At 40.4% G+C, this 17276-nt stretch overlaps 1 protein-coding gene across 3 annotated transcripts in view; it reads left to right on the forward strand.

Moving 5' to 3' along the window:
• pxdn (peroxidasin) overlaps positions 1-15889 on the forward strand; it is a 50860-nt gene extending 34971 nt beyond the window's left edge. For 2 of the 3 annotated variants that reach the window (XM_007574808.2, XM_007574816.2), the window contains 13 exons: positions 508-783; positions 1116-1228; positions 1529-1685; positions 2154-2262; positions 4906-5063; positions 6181-7187; positions 7317-7813; positions 8616-8750; positions 8849-9057; positions 10110-10221; positions 10339-10471; positions 11328-11441; positions 12801-15889. In XM_007574808.2, coding sequence (XP_007574870.1) covers positions 508-783; positions 1116-1228; positions 1529-1685; positions 2154-2262; positions 4906-5063; positions 6181-7187; positions 7317-7813; positions 8616-8750; positions 8849-9057; positions 10110-10221; positions 10339-10471; positions 11328-11441; positions 12801-12944 — 3164 coding nt within the window. In that variant the 3' untranslated portion in view covers positions 12945-15889. Of the gene's footprint in view, positions 1-507; positions 784-1115; positions 1229-1528; positions 1686-2153; positions 2263-4905; positions 5064-6180; positions 7188-7316; positions 7814-8598; positions 8751-8848; positions 9058-10109; positions 10222-10338; positions 10472-11327; positions 11442-12800 lie in introns of those variants that run through there. The other variant, XM_007574823.2, reaches the window with a different exon arrangement.
• Positions 15890-17276: the final 1387 nt, after the last annotated feature.

Here is a 17276-nt window from a genome sequence, read left to right on the forward strand (position 1 = left end):
CCTGCTCATGCCGGAGAGCATTCAGTGTTTTTTTTTTCATATATTGTATTTTCTGGTTTATATGTGGATTTTTCTTCAACCACCAGGGGGCTTGAGTAGATGTGAAACTAACTTTCCCTCAATGGAATGTATACTAGTCAGTCCCAGTCACCGTTTTACTCACGGTTTTTTCCATTTGCATTCTGGGTAAAAAATATCTATCTAAAAGCGTGAATGTGTCGTCGCGCCGTCTTCCCCCCCCGCTCGACAGTTTCAAAGGCAGAACAGCCCTTCTTCCCACCCCCCACCCACACCCGTCGACAAAAACTAAGACCGGCCCCCGACCAGAGAAAGGAAAAGTTATGTGGCCCTCGCAGGAAAAAGTTTGGGGACCCCTGATCTAAACGTTTTGCATCACTCAGTAAAAAAAAAAGTAATAATAATAATAAGTCCACAAGGTGTTACATTTATACACTATATATCTACAACATGAATATTGTAATTCCTCCATTCTTCTCTCTTATGCAGCGACCCCCCAGTTCACCGTAACACCACAGGACCAATCAGTCTTGGAGGGTCATACGGTGGATTTCCCCTGTGAGGCAAGCGGCTATCCAACGCCACTGATCATATGGACTCGAGGTGGAAGTCCTCTTCCCTCGGACCGCCGCCACGTCATCCTGGCCTCCGGTACGCTCCGCATCACTCGGGTTGCTGCACACGATGAGGGCCAGTACGAGTGTGAGGCGGTGAGCACGGTGGGAACGGTCCGCACCACTGTGCAGCTTAGCATAGAGCAAAGAGGTGAGAAACTTGGGGGAAAAAAAAAAAGTATTACTTATATTTAAAGAAAACACAAAAATTTGTAGGATTGCCTCAACACAGATATGCAGAAGCCATCTGTTGGAACATCACCCTGAAATAAAGTTGAATAACGTGTCAAAGGATGGTTATAAATAAAACGAAAGTACAACTTTAATTAATATGGCCTGTGGCTGTGAAACCCTGTTTTCTTCCTTGTGGTGGTCCACTGCAAAATGCTCTGTATATATGTATATATACTTTCTATGTTGAGCTTTGGTGCAAAATTATTAACTTGCACGCGTGTGTGTGTGTGTATGTTTTAACTTATTCAGTAACGCCTGTTTTCACAAATGCTCCAAGGGACCTGACTGTGGAGTCTGGTCAGGATGTGCAGATTCCCTGCAGTGCTCGGGGCCAGCCGCGGCCGGTCCTCACCTGGAACAAGGTTAGAATTATTCAGACAGTTTCTTAGTTATCACAACTGAATTCGGGCAAAGTCATCCCTCAGCACATTGAGGTTGGACTCGAGCAGTGTCAGTTTTTTATAATAGCCATCTTGACAATTACCCAGGGCATTAGAAAGGGGGAGGGGAGGGGCGCACAAACAGCAGATATAAAAAAAAAAAAGACAGGAGCAAGAGAAGGAAGACGTTAACACAAGAACCACCACTTCTCCTAACACTATGAATGTATTTTACTTTGGAGCTCTCAGATCCCTGAACTTCTCAGTTGCTGTGTCTTTTAGGATGGTGTTCAGATAACAGAGAGCGGAAAGTTCCACATCAGTGAAGAAGGTTACCTGGAGGTGAAAGATGTTGGCACTGCAGATGCTGGACGCTATGAATGTGTCGCCCGGAACCCCATTGGATACCAGGCTGCTCGAATGGTGCTTACAGTCACAGGTACAAAAAAAAAATAACACTTTTATCTTAGTAAAAACAGAATCTCAGCATTAATTCCTGTTAATGATCTTTAATCATGCATTTTAGTAATCTGGTCACAGGCTACTGCTGACCAGACCAGTTCTGTGTGTGTCTGTGTTCCCTGCTGTAATGCTTGAGGTCAGACTGCAGTGCTTCGCTAGTGAACCATAAAGTCAATCACTGTGCTCAGTTTTTGTTGGACTCTCAGTCTTCGCTTCACAGTGAAATGGTTTTTAGTGGCATGGAGGCGTGACGGTGTTGAGAAAAAAAAACAACAAAAAAAAACATCTGAAGCTTTAAAGTCAACAGCACTACGTTTTTGTCGGTCAAAGTTACTTTCTAAATGTGTTTATAAGAAGGAAACCAGAAGACGAAAGAAACACTCCTGTTATATTTTCTTCTCTTTGTTTTAAATTTTACACTAATTTGTTCATCTTTTTCTGTCAGTGCCTGCTATCAGCCGAGAGGGAGACACATTTGTGAGCACATCCATAGAGCAGGCCATCCGTACTGTGGACAGTGCAATTGAGTCCACAAGGAGACGTCTCTTTGACGGGTAGGACATAAACTCGCACAGCAAACATATTACAACACACAGTGTCACACAAACACATGCATACTACTTGTTTCCATACTGGTATGTTAACAATCCCAAAACTCAAGACAGAGCATAAGGGTTTTATGTGACAGACCAACAAAAAGAAGGGCAAACAGTGAAGAGGAGTGAAAACTATGTATTGTTTTCAAATATTATAAATAAGTACAAATCTGAAAAGTTTGCTGTATATTTGTAAGCTTAAACATGGACTTTGGTGTTTTTTATTGAAGTTCTGGCTGCTTGTTTAGGGTTCCTGTCCTTCAGGGTTATCTCATCTCAACTTTGAACAGCTCTCCCTTGTAAAAATGCATCCCCACAGCATAATGCTACCACCCACATGTCTCACAATGTAGATATTATGTGCTCAGGACGATTTGCGATGTTAGTTTTGTGCCAGACGGGGTTTTGTTTGTATTTCAGACAGTTCAATGTTGGTCTGATCTGAGCAAGGCCCCTTCTTTCACATGATTTTCATGTTCCCTATATGGCTTATGGTTGATTTTTACAAGTTTTTTTTGTTTTGTTTTTCTAAGCCTAATGTATAATACCTTTAAGAAGGCAATCAAAGCGCCTGATATTCAATTGAAAATGTCCTGGCAATTCTTGCAATAGCTGCTTTCAGGATTTTTGCTTCTGTAATTGTCATTGATATTTCAGAATATATCAGAAGGTAATATTAATGTGCCAAACGCTCCACACTCGCATGGATCTTATCCAAAGAATCCCAGAAAATGTAACCCCCCACCATCGAAACATGACAGCACAGTAGCATTTTCTGGTCATCGCAGTGTTAGTTTAGAACTTGTTGCTATTGAAAGATGAAAATCTTTTTAGCTGTGCTTTAGACATCGAGGAATGTTATAAACATGGGTGAAAAAGATGTCGCAGCTTTTTCTGCTCATTTTTCTTTTTATGATACCTCATTTTTAAACATTTATTTTCCTCAGGATATTAAAAAGCCACAAGCATACTCAAAGATGTTTTATGTTGCTTCAAAGGGATTGAAATTAATATCAAGACTTGTAACTGTGCCCTGATTCATGAATCATCTTGAGGCCCCAAAACCATGGCTGCCAGAGGTGTTAGCCTAAGCTAATTGATGTTGTGCTAAGAAAATGTGGCAAATGTTTTCAGATCCTCAAAACTCCAAGCTTTATAGGTTATCATTGTGACACATTAAGGTAGTAAATCAAGCAAAACAATATTTTTTTTAAAACAGCTGCACTGTAAGGAGTTGGAGTATATTTAAATAGTTAAATAAAATCACATGTCTCAGTATGTCAGATGATGCAGGCCGACATGATTGTGGGGTGTAAAATAAAAGTTTGCCCCAGTTCATGTTGGCACTTGACTTTTTCGCATAAAAACTGAGCACGTAAAACTAAACCCAAGTCACCCAGATGACTTAAATGTTGCTTTGTGGATGAGGAGTCACGTTTTTCACCTCTCAAATGCCTCCACAAGGAATATTTGTCTAGAAATAAATTTCTATTTCATTGCTTTTCTTTGTCCTACTTGAACTTGTCTCTTATTCGTTTTCCCTCCGGTCTGTATGAAGCTCTTATTAGAGTCAAAAGGTGATAACAAAGGCATTGAAGTCTGTCACTGTGAGGAGTGGAGATGACCTCAGTTCACCTTTTAGAAGTTTCCATCCTGATGAATGATGTGGTTAGCAGTTGTGCTTTTCTTGGCATGCTCACACGTACACTCCTGCCCACCCAGGCATACGCACATGAAAATGATAAATGCACACCGGTACACGGCACAGCCATAGCTGCTGTTGCGATGAGGGGGAATTTCCAGCTTTGTTAAATCACAATCACAGAATAGGATGCAGCTTTCTCCTCGGCTGAGTCAGTCATCTGGAAACAAAGAGGAATTCCTGCAGGGATGGGGAGCGAGTGCTGCTTCTTCGTCCGACTCAACAACATAGGTTGCTGGAAAACACAAGACAGATCCTGGTAATTTCACCAGTGGTGCACACTGCTACCCAAAAACTTAAACCATTGATTGATATATATATATTTTTTTAATTCATTTGTTCAGTTATCAAATAATTTACCCATGTTTTAGAATTTAAACAACACGACTGAGAAGATACAGACAGGAGGGCAATGCTTATGTGTATGCCTGGGTATTCTGGGTACAGAATACACATCATTTGCTGCACAGCAACACAGGTGGAGGATGTGAGGAGTATCTGTTTTGCAATTGTTGCTATACAAAGGTACTTTAGGGCCGCCATCTTGGGCCACCCAGTTTTTGTTGTTTTTGTTGTTTTTTGGAAGATGGATTGAGCTAAAAGAGCTCCAAAAGATTTTAGAAAAACGCCAATATCCACTTTTTAGTGAGTGGAAACTGCAGAAACTCAATGAATGGCTTTTCATAAGCTGTGTGAAGCGACTCACATGTGCATGCAAGGTTCTGTTTGGATTCCTCTTGTTGAAACGCTTCAAAGGAGAAACTAGAGCAAACTCTGTCTGCCTCTGATACCTCAAAAGTTTGAGAAGATACGTTTCCTGGTCTGTTTTGTTTGTTATTTTAATATATGCTTCTCATCTCCTGCCTTCCCCACAATCTTCGTGCCACTCATCTCTCCAGTCAGCCTCGTACACCAGGAGAGCTGCTTGCTCTTTTCCGATATCCACGTGATCCCTACACGGTGGAGCAGGCCCGTGCCGGGGAGATCTTTGAGCAGACTCTCCTGCTCATCCAAAATCACGTCAACCAGGGTCTCATGGTGGACACCAACGGTACCGGTAAGGCTGATTGCAGACTTCACCACTGCTTCATAGAAGTTGTTTCTATATGCCAGAGAGAGTACTTTCTTTGTAAAAAAAAAATAATAATTTGAAATGCACTTCCACTTTGCTCTACTTGTGTTGTCAGTGACATAAAACACAATGAAGTTTTGTGTTGTAACGTGACTAACGTAGAAGAATTCAAGAGCTATACAAACTTTTGCAAAGCAGTGAAGTTGTGTGTTTGGCAAGTAAGACATTTCCATCTAGTCTCATTTTGTGTTAAGCCCAATTTTCTCATCTCCCCTGACTGTGACTTTTTGTTATTGTCAGCAACAGTCGACTCTGTCACAGCTTTCGGTCTGTCTGCCATTTCCCCCTATAGAGAGTGTCGTAACTATGGAGCAGTTGACAAGCAGCCTTTAAACTGGTTTATTGGCCTCTTGACATGCTGTGAAACACTTAAAACTGTAATCACTGCAGAGCACTGGACAAAGTTTAAAATGATGCGTTGCACATTTAATTAGGCCTGTGTGTAGACGTGTGTGTGTGTGGGTAGAGTTGGGCGGAGCAGGGCGGTAACTCACTGTTTACCACATAAATATTTAAATTTTTGTTGCTCTTCTCTCGTTAGTGTGAAGGAAAACTGGAGCAGCGTTGTGTGCCTGGCAACAAAAACAACCGGCTAAGAGAGGAATACATTTTAGAGAACAGAGTCAAAGATGAAATGCAGTGAAAACAAAGCATGTCTCTTTTTTTTTTTTTGTTTTGGGGTTTTTTTGTAATACATTTCATGGGCAAGCAGATATTCATTATTTTCTTTCAGAAAAATATTGAGGTAATAGCTCATTATGGAAATGGTAATGATACAAGATACATTTTAAATGCTGTTAGTGTAAGATGATGACTCCAGACTAAATTAATCCAATAATTTCAGCAGAAACAAAACAGTATTTTTTCTTTACTTTGACCTCATTCTATAGGTCAGCAATACAGTTTCTCCTATTTTTCTTTTACAAAAGTGCACATAGTACGCAGACAATGTCCAGGAACACCATATATAAAGAAACTCTCACCCAGAGCTTGGACGCATTTAGCCTCTCTCCTTAGTGAATTCATTTGTGTGTTTTTACAGCATTTCGCTACAACGATCTGGTATCGCCCCGTTTTCTGGAAATGATTGCTAATCTCTCTGGCTGCACAGCCCATCGCCGCAACAACAACTGCTCAGACATTTGCTTCCACCAGAAGTACCGCAGCCATGATGGGACCTGCAACAACCTGCAGCACCCCATGTGGGGTGCCTCGCTCACTGCGTTTGAACGTCTCCTGAAGCCAGTCTACGACAACGGTTTCAACCTGCCCAGAGGAACCACAGACAGGGTTCATAACGGTTACCGACTGCCCCTGCCTAGGCTGGTGTCCACCACAATGATCGGAACGGAGACCATCACTCCTGATAGTCGCTACACTCACATGCTGATGCAGTGGGGTCAGTTCCTGGACCACGACTTGGACTCCACAGTAGTGGCCCTGAGTCAGGCTCGGTTTTCTGATGGCCAGCTGTGTGCTCAGGTCTGCACGAATGACCCGCCGTGCTTTCCAATTCAGTTCCCACCCAATGACCAGCGGCAGCTGCGAAGCGGCGCTCGCTGCATGTTCTTTGTCCGTTCCAGCCCAGTGTGCGGCAGCGGGATGACGTCTCTGCTCATGAACAGCGTTTATCCGAGAGAGCAGATCAACCAGATCACCTCCTACATTGACGCCTCCAATGTCTACGGCAGCTCACGACACGAATCGGAGCAGATTCGTGACATGGCCAGCCACAGGGGGCTTCTTCGTCAAGGCATCATACAACGAACAGGGAAGGCACTTCTTCCATTTGCCACAGGACCGCCTACTGAGTGCATGAGGGATGAGAACGAGAGTCCAATCCCTTGCTTCTTGGCTGGAGATCACCGTGCCAATGAACAACTTGCCTTGACTGCTATGCACACTGTGTGGTTCAGGGAGCACAACCGCATCGCTACAGAACTGCTGAGACTGAATCCCCACTGGGACGGCGACACCATCTACCACGAGACCAGAAAAATAGTGGGGGCCCAGATGCAACACATCACCTACAATCACTGGTTACCAAAGGTAACAGCTCTGACCTTAAGCTTTTATTTTGACATTTTTATCACATTTATGGATATCTCCATATTTTCTTGGTAACCAGTCAGATGACGCTGACAAGATAAGTTGTGTTTTTTTTCTTCTTCCCTATAGATACTCGGTGAAGCAGGCATGAGGATTTTAGGGCCGTACGCCGGTTACGATCCCAATGTTAACGCTGGCATCTTCAATTCGTTCGCCACAGCAGCTTTCCGCTTTGGACATACCCTCATCAACCCAATACTCTACAGGTTAAATGAGCACTTCGAACCCATCACCCAGGGTCACATCTCACTGCACCGGGCCTTCTTCTCTCCTTTCCGCATCGTAAATGAGGGAGGCATCGACCCGCTCCTTCGCGGACTGTTTGGTGTTGCTGGCAAGATGCGCGTTTCCTCCCAACTGCTGAACACCGAGCTGACGGAGAAGTTATTTTCCATGGCCCATGCTGTGGCACTGGATCTGGCTGCCATGAATGTTCAGAGAGGAAGGGATCATGGCATACCACCATACAATGACTACAGGACCTTTTGTAACCTGACCTCAGCTCAGACGTTTGATGACCTGAAGAATGAAATCAAAAACCCTGATGTCAGAGAAAAACTGCGAAGGTAATTGTGAACTAAGTGCTGCTTGTGATTGTTGTATATTCTATGTTATATTTGGAATATTTATCGACTGAGAGCTTCTGAGTGACAGGAACATGGTTTGGCTTTTGTTTAGGAATCTATCGCAAAATGAAATGAAGATATTTGTAGGTTCTTGCATTACAAAAAAAAAAAACAAAGCATGACTATTTTTTATTTTTTTATTTTTTTCCCTTCTTCTACTTGTTAAGTTTGTATTAATTTTATTTTTAAAGCAAAAGTGTTAGGAATTGGCAAACAAAACTAAATATTTTTTTCAGAAATAATCTTTTGGTAAATTATAATTATGATATATACCAGAGCCACATAATATCTATACTGGGACCAGAGATGACGTTGTTGATGGGTGTGAACGAGCAGCTAATGATGCAAAGCCCTCCATTTAAACATAATTTCACTAATGTTTGAAAAAAATAAATACAAAGCTCACAACTTACACTATCTTTAAGGTCCATAGTAACAATTTACAAATAAACAGGTCAAACAGTTAACTGAGTTGTCTTCACTCACCACTTGTATATTGTGCATTTACTGAATGCAGTTTCTTAGTACAAGATAAAATATTTAGTTTCTGAGCAGCCTTTCAATGGTCAGAGTATTTCAATTCAACAACATCAGATTTCTCTGCATCTGTAGTTTTGTAAAACATGTGAGGATTTAAACATTCCTTTAAACTCAGAATCCACATAAATGTCCTAATTATGTGGTGAGAGTGGCTTCAGTATTTTTTTTTTTTTTTGCACTGACAGCTTTCCCTGTATGACAGGCTATACGGTACGCCTCTCAACATTGACTTGTTCCCAGCGCTGATGGCTGAAGATCTGGTCCCTGGCAGTAGATTGGGTCCCACCCTCATGTGTCTGCTCGCAACGCAATTCAAGCGTGTCCGAGATGGAGACCGGTAAGGAAGCATCACGCACACAGACATACAGAAATATGACCAGAATTTTCTTCGTTATTTTCGTCATGTGCCGCATCATGTCTTTGGGTCTCGATTAGGTTCTGGTACGAAAACCCAGGCGTGTTCACTCCTGCACAGCTGACACAGCTTAAGCAAGCGTCCTTAGCTCGAGTCGTGTGTGACAATGGAGACAACATCACCCGGGTGCAGCGGGACGTGTTCGCAGTGGCCGACCTGCCCCACGGATATGGAAGCTGTGATGATGTTCCTCAGATCGACTTGCGGATGTGGCAGGACTGCTGTGAAGGTAAGACCAGCAAAATCAATTTTACGCGGTTTCTTTGACTATGTTTCCCAAAAAAAAAAAAAAAAAAAAAAAAAAACCAATCAGTCCTGATAAAAACTGCCAGATTTATTCTGTGCTGGCAAGTACCGTAAAATATATCATGGACGCTGACTGCAGGATGCAGTCAATAAAGCTTTGTGATGTTCACAGACCTTTGAAATCTGCGCTTAAGTAGAGCACACAGATTGTTATAACATGTTATAGCAATACTATTGAAGTCCAACAGGATGATGCATCAAGCAGTATTCTTTCAATTTAAGCTTTGTCAGTAATTTTTTTGTGCTGGAAAAATACATTTTATGTAGCAACAAGAACCAAATGGCAAGTTCATTCATGCTTTATTTTTTTTTTAGGACACTTTGATTTTTGCAATGTATAAAACACAGATGGAATCACTCAATTCGAGGTTCAAAAACATAAACCATTTCAAACTTGTAATTTGTGGATAAGACCTTAGAAATCTGAGGTTTTCTGGGCATAATCTTTGTCTCAGTTTAGCTTTTACAATTCACTTTAAAAGAGAGCCACTGAAGAGACCCAAAGCCCCTCCTTCAACGCTAGCAATTCATAATTGTAGCTTCAAAGCTTAGTTATGGAAAGTCATTATGAAAAAAATTGAGTGTTAAATAAACTTCACTGTGAAACTTTTAACACCTTAGGATCACAAACAATTTCTGAAAGAATACATCATTTATTTTGCTTGTAACTGCAAGAAGACTTAATTAAAGGTATTTACTCACTGCAAGTTGTACAACTTTGATGTTATCTGGAGATCAGATTTGGACTTTTTAGCATGAAGCTTGAAAACCTCAGATGTAGGACTTTTTTTTTTTTTTTTTTTTTTTTTACAAAGATTTTGGTGTCACAGACACCTTCAGGGTGTTTGGTTTGGAAATGTTTTTGGGGCCCAATGAGGATTATATTATTTATAATGGATTGCGTATTGCTGCATAAATAGAATCGAAAAACTGGACTTGTCTGTTCAGCTTCTGATTGAACCTGTTCTCCATCAGACTGCAGAACCAAGGGTCAGTTCAATGCCCTGTCATACCACTTCAGGGGACGAAGATCAGCTGAGCACAGCTACAAGGAGGAGAAACCTGACAGCAGCATTCAGGACACAAGGTAGCAAACACTGAATCTTCCTCATTGAATATTTTTCAATCATAGCCAGAATATCACTGATATATATAACCTACGTGAGCTTATGGCTTTTTAATGTGTTTACAATCGTCTTTCCAGCCCTCTGGAAGAATCTCAAAACAGTCTTTCAAATGTCACTTTGAGCTCCAAGTTGAGCAGTGAACCTTCAGCTGGTGACTTCCAGGAGTTTGTCTCAGACATGCAGAAGACCATCACAAGCTTAAGGAAACAGGTGCGTTTGGACACACACTGACACTATTTGAGTTTTCAGTCTGGCAACAAATGCAACAAGCCTCCTTCATGCAGAAAATCCAACAAGAGCTCAACAGCTTTTGCTTATAACTACTCATGACAATAAGATCTTGAAACATGAAGCTTTTCTTTCTGACTTATTGGTTTGCACTCTTTATGTAAGATGTTGCTGTCTTTAATGAAAACATAAAAGAATCTTACATGAAAAACACAATTGATATTACCTGAAATGTTTATCTTCCATGTCCTGCTAATAAAAGCAAAAAAAAAGAAACTAACATGAAAAATAACTTAAATAATGCCTGAACTAAAATGGAATCATGAGGATGTGGACTCTAATTCACAAGACAACCTCAACTTTGAGCTTTTATCTAGGACAGCAAGTATGGTAACAAATAAGGTTTTAGACTGACTTCTTCTAACTTTACCGAGTATTCTCCAGTAATAGTTCAGTCAGATTTTTAACTGCAGATGTCATGTTTGCGTTGCATTTTGCCTAAATTTAAGCCTCTGAAACCTCCGAAAGAAAGAAACTCTTTCTTTTATTACTTCCCAATGGGATTATTAAAAAGTTACACATGAAAACAATGTGCCTGCGTATTCAGAATTGAATTGGCTGTTGCATACATTGCATTTCCTGGAATGCACAGCAGAAAGGGATCATAGATTTTCCTGCAGCAGACATTTGTTCGCTTTTGCCGTCTGCAAAGAAAATCTGTTCTGATGCACGAGAGCATTTTATCCATTAGTTGAGGGTTTTGATTTACCACTTTCATTTTTGTCCCGCAAAAAATTGTCACATTGGTAAATTGCAGCTGTCTCTTGTGTTTTTGCAGATTAAAAAACTGGAAGCTCGTCTGCACAAGTCCACCTGCGCAGACGGCGACGGGCGCGAGCGGACAGATGGAGAGCGCTGGCGAAGGGACCCGTGCTCGACGTGCGAATGCAGAGTAGGTGCACGCTGATGTGCAGTAGGCAGAACACACCCCACACCAGATCCCGTTACAGTGTCTCTGTGTTTCTCACAGATGATGGGATGTCTATCCTATTTTTAAAGCACCTTCTGCCTCTTGCACTTTCCTGGCCCCAGTGCACAGTCTCTTGCCACGTTTCTGTCTTTCATCCCTTGTCTGTTTCCAGCTGACCGTAACTTCACACACCTGTAATATGCCTCCCTCATGGTAAATCTTACTGCTACTGATCTCTTTATAGTGTCGTCTTTTCAGTTCATTCTTTGCGTTACACAGCTGACGAACACACCAGTAAGTCTTTTCTCCATTTCATGTTCCCATACGGTTTTGTGTAATTGGAGGCTTTTCAGGATGACTCCCAAAAGGCAGGCGAAAGCAAACTGTTACTCTTAAGTGAAACCATTTGATGTTCATGTTTTGTTTCTTGTTTACAAATGGAAATCTTAAAAGTCGAGCCGAGTCAATCCTCAAAAAACACACCCTTTGCTTTGACTACAGCTTTAAGTCTTTTGGAGCATGTCTCTACCAGCTTTCCCCATGTAGGGACTGAGATGTTTACCCATTCTTTACAGTTGAAGGTCAGTCTAATTAGATGGTCTATGAGCATACATTTCCAAGTCATGCCTCAAATTTTCAACTGTATTCAGGTTTCTACTTTGACTGTCCCATCCCATCACATGGGTATGCTGTCATCTAACCCACACAATTGTAGCTCTTGTTGTTTGCTTCATTTTTTTTTTTTTTTTTTGGTCTTATTCAATGGTTAAAGAGGGTCGAACTCCAGAAAGTGAGAGCCTTGAATGCTGGCGAGGTTGATTGGTCGTGTGAACGCAGATGGGACTATGCGGGGAACATGCGTAGGAAGCTGAGGGAAAATGACTACTATAAGCAAACCTAAAGGGAAACAAAGTAGAGAATAGAAAGTTTTAAAAGAAAAGCTAAAGATGAAATACAAATAAGAATGAAATGAAATATGTTCCATATGAAATATGGTGCATGACAGGACCAAAAATAATCAGAGAATTGAAAAAGATCATAGCATTATAGTCCTACTTGGAAGATGAACCTCCACCCAGTCTGAAATCTCCTCCAGGGTTGAGTGTCAGTTAGCATAATTCATCTTCCCACCACGGCATGATGCTGCCACTACCTTATGTCACCATGACGATGGCACGGTCAGAGTGATGTGCACTCTTAACCGAACACCTGGGTTTGTACTGATAACAAACTGAACTCTATGTACTTATCAGGTGATGTGCAAACATTTGATTGTAATGATTTTTCTGATTATTTTTTTTTTACTTTTATTTCTATTTCATTACTATCCCCTCCACTCAGGATGCCCAGGTGACCTGCTTCATCGAGTCGTGTCCAACTGCAGAGTGCAAACAGCCCATCAAGCTAAAAGGTGCCTGCTGCCCAGTGTGCCTCCAAGAGGAAGATGACAAGAAGAGGCAAAAAGCTGACACCCACCACAATTAACTTCCAGGACCCTCCCCGACAACCTCACACCCTGACAATCTAGTGTCTGAAACCCACAGAAAAATCAGACAAATCAAAAGAGGAGATGGGAATATACATAGCCACGGCTGACCTCGACAAACTCAACAGCCTCTCAGTGTTTTTTTTTTTTTTTTTAAATCAGGGGAGCAATTTTTGTTTTTTTCTTGTTTTCCAATTTTCCCGGCGTTCAGTTTGAAATTGTTCAGCAATAAGTCAACAGGCACTCCATGGATTTACTTCTGTATCAGTGAATAGATTAATGGATTATATAAACAGGATGGACAAAAAGCTGTCCTCGGGCACTGAGGTGCTGTTTGCTCTCAATGGGAAAATGCAACACCAGTTGCCGTTGACAAAGCAGGAAAGGGGAATGGATGGAAAGGCAGCAGTTGTCTCAAAAAAAAAATTTCTCAGGTTAGAGATACCGAAATACTGGTGCTATTTCCCTGTTTTTACTCCCAGATAATCTCTAAATACGAACCTTAAAGTATTATCGTTTGTATACAAAGCCACCTATATACACGCAATATGTCTTTTATTGATGCATCAGACTTGAATGGATTATTTTATTCAAGGACTTTTGTTGAATAATTTTCTGGTGCTTTATATTGTTGCTTTTTACCCTCTTTTTTTTTTCTATGTAAATGCTTACATGTGAAAATAATGTGAAGCCCTGCGAAAATGTTTGTAATGCAAAAGAAACATGTCTACTGATACCTGCTCTTCTGTTCGTGGGACGGCTTTTCCGTCTCTCTCCTGGGCCTCAGGTGAGGTGGTGCAGGGAGGCACTCATCTGTGGAGGAAACCCAACGCAACTCCTGCAGCACTGTCCTCTTCGACTCTACGGGTCTGTCTCAATAAATTAGATTGGCATCAAAAAGTAAATTTATATCAGTAGGGCCATTGGAAGCTTTTTACCTCTGCTCATTTTTATGATCATGGGGTAATAAAAACCCATGATTCTGTTCCTCGGAAAAACATCGAATCTTACCTGATTTTGACGTTCAGTGTATATGCACTGGGACTCAGTTTGCATGAGTCATTATCGATGTGGTGTGATATGGAGGAGATCAATCTGTGGTTCTACCGAGGTGTTTAGGAAGCTCAGGTTGCTTTCGGAGTGGCCTTCAAATTGTTTGCATTTTTAGATCTGGTGTCTCTCATCTTCCGCTTGAGAATGTCACCTGGATCTCTATGGGGTTTAAATCAGATGAGTCAGCAGGCTAATCACTGACGTTGATATCATGATCACGAGCTTTTGACTTTGTTACTGGTTCTGGAGTGGCTTAGAACAAGGAATACATTACTGTAAGTTTATGCATCTTTTCCTATCATATTTTTTTCTTCCAGCCAATGTTCAAAAAAATATTTCTTTGATAACAGCCCTGTATGAACAGCCAGCTTGTTTAGCAATGACCTTTTTGTCGCTAATCATCTTTGTGAGTCTGTACTGACACCTGCCAGGTCCACCATCTTCACAGTGATTGTGAGGCCGAGGTTTTTTCAAAGAGTGACAAAGTTTTAATACCTTTTATTGTCACTTTTGATTTTGTTGAAATAAATAGAAAAAAATGCTGCAATGCAGTTTTACATCCACATCACTGGTCTCTAGTTTTAAGCCATAGTCATCAAAATGAACAAAAATAAACACTCATAACATGTCACCTAATGTGTAATGAATCTACAAGAGCTGTATTTTGAATTGAGAAATAGAACATTTTTAGCTTATATGAGTAGTATTCTAATTTTTTGAGATGCACCTGTTTTCTGTGTTTCTGGGAAGCACCGAACCAATATATATGCTTGTACATCTGTAAAGTTGTGAACTTCCTCCCAATGTCCTTTCCTCAACTTCTAAAGCCAAAAATAGTATTGCGTAATTCCTTACATTATGTAATTAGCATATATGAAACTATGTATGGATGTTGCAAAAAATCTGGATGCAGCCTTTGGTACTGCTAAATTTACCGTGGCAGTATTCACTTTTCAGCTGCTTATGGTTTTATTTTCGTACACATTCAGTCCTTATTCATAATTACAAAGCTCTGTCTGTTTCTCTGGTGTGCCAGTTTTTACGAGGACATGCATGCTCACATTCTTTAGTGTTTAACTTCAACTCCTCCTTTCTTTTAGTTTTTTTTTTTTCTCTCTCTCTCATTTTTCTCCAAGGACAGATTTCAGTGTATGGAATGCTGACCCCACTCTTGTTTTCTTGCCGTATTGAAGATTGGAGTCTGAACTGACGTCACTTCGTAGAGTGCAGACTCTCTCTTCCTCCAGCCCTCTGACCCTCATTCCACTGTAATAGAAGCCATATGAGAGGAGGAGTGAGGGTGATGATGGGGGAGGGGCACATTTCATGATTGGACCTTACGTATGTACTGTACATATAAAAATACCACTCATCATTCATTCTGCACTGGCTTGCATTGTCTGATTGTGTTGTACTTCCAAGTGCCTCTACATATTGGTTCTATTTGAAGCAAGCATCTGTCACTGAGAACAAATAGTACTCACCAGTATTTTAATGGTTTCAGATGACTTGGTGGCTTCAGTCACACTGGTATCATATGCTTGCACATTTTTGTATGTTTACAGTTTTTGTTTCTGCAGCAACAGACTAAATGCATTTTTTTTGGCAAGGGGGCCAAAGCACTCCTTCACCAGTCTGCATTGTATTATATCTGGCTCATTTTGGTCATTTTTATTTTTCCCCTTTGAAAAACTTCCAGGCGTCGATGGAATGCACTGCCCTGCAAGACTGGACATGCTTTACCTACACACTGTCCCAGCACCCAGCGGTCAACGAGGACGTACTAGGAACCATCGTGACAGTTGTATTGTACTTTTGCCAAAGAATGGTTTGCACTGTAATGTATGCCTTTCAACAGTGATAATAAAAAAAAAGCCACGTTTCCATTACACTGTGGACATGTCACCGCTTGTTCTTTTCCCTGTGCTTTGCAGGAGCCTAGAGCTGGAAAACAAATGAGATCATTGAGACTTGTCATTCTAAACTCATCCATCACACATCAGACTCATTTTGGTAGTTCTTTACAAAAATCTGAAAAAGGGGTTTTGATAAGTGGTTCTAAAAATCTTCAAAAGATTTTTTTTTTGTGTGTGTATGGGAATTCTCTAATATGGTTCTAGTCTATAGTGTTAAATCTTGATGTGCAAATCCATCAGATTATTTTGCACCTTAGCCATTTCTTTGTCATTTTTGTGTTTTTTTTTGTTTTTGTTTTTTTGTCTTAGGGAGTTTTAGCTTTTAATACCTACAATAAGTTGGAAAATTATAGTTATGATGGTTTGATGAGGCTGCTTCAATCATCTTTTAAACAAGTCATTTGGCCTGATATAAATGGGCTGCAATTTGAAATGATCAGAAAGGAAACAGTGCTGCTAAAAGGTTTTGCCTCTGTTCAGCTTTCTTTTGTTTTTGCCTTTTCTTTGTTACGCTAGAATATCTCAGAGCATCAAACATACCATAATTATCAAAAACAGATCCTGAGTAAATATAAAAAGGATACCAAATATCAAATAATACCAAATTCTAGGACAAAAGAAGCGAACCCTACTGACCTTATGTGAAAAAGAAACTGTTCACTAAATCCAAAGACTGGTTATATCACCTTAATGGCAATGACATACTTGCTAATTAGTTTGTTACATTGTTTATTTTTTTGGTGCATAAATATAAAAAAAAGAGTCAATCATAATAAATTAGGACACAGCAGAAGAGTTAATTTATTTCAAAACATGAAATTCATATTACATATAAACATTGTATTTGGATATTAAAAGTATTTAAGTTAGTAGTTTAATTTATTTTGACAAAATAAATTATCTGATTCTCTGGAAACCACAATATTACATAAATTTGTTGACGTAATAGTTGTCTGGCCTTCAGTCACTGACACTTGCTATAAGTCACAAAAGATCATTTTCTATTGATCCTGGATGTTAACAGAGTTCTGTATCCATACATAATAATGGAAACGGAGTGGAGAGAAAATCTGGCAGGAAAGGGGGCACAAGAAACGGGTATAAGCGAAATTTAAATCTGCTTTCATCAGGCATAATCAACAAAATTAAAATAAATTTGATATCAATTTGATTGGATTGTAATGCATTTGTTTCATTTGTAGGATTCACTACTGCATAACACAACCACTGCTGCATAATGCTGCGAGTTATTCACTTTTCGGTTTTCCCGCTGTTTTTTATGTTAATGCACTTTGGAGACTTCACAGTTTGCCAAATGTCTGCTCCAGCTCTTTCAGTCCAGACTGAAGTATGTCTCCAACA

This window comes from Poecilia formosa, unplaced genomic scaffold (assembly GCF_000485575.1).
Source record: "Poecilia formosa unplaced genomic scaffold, Poecilia_formosa-5.1.2 Scaffold8, whole genome shotgun sequence".
Lineage (NCBI taxonomy): Eukaryota > Metazoa > Chordata > Actinopteri > Cyprinodontiformes > Poeciliidae > Poecilia > Poecilia formosa.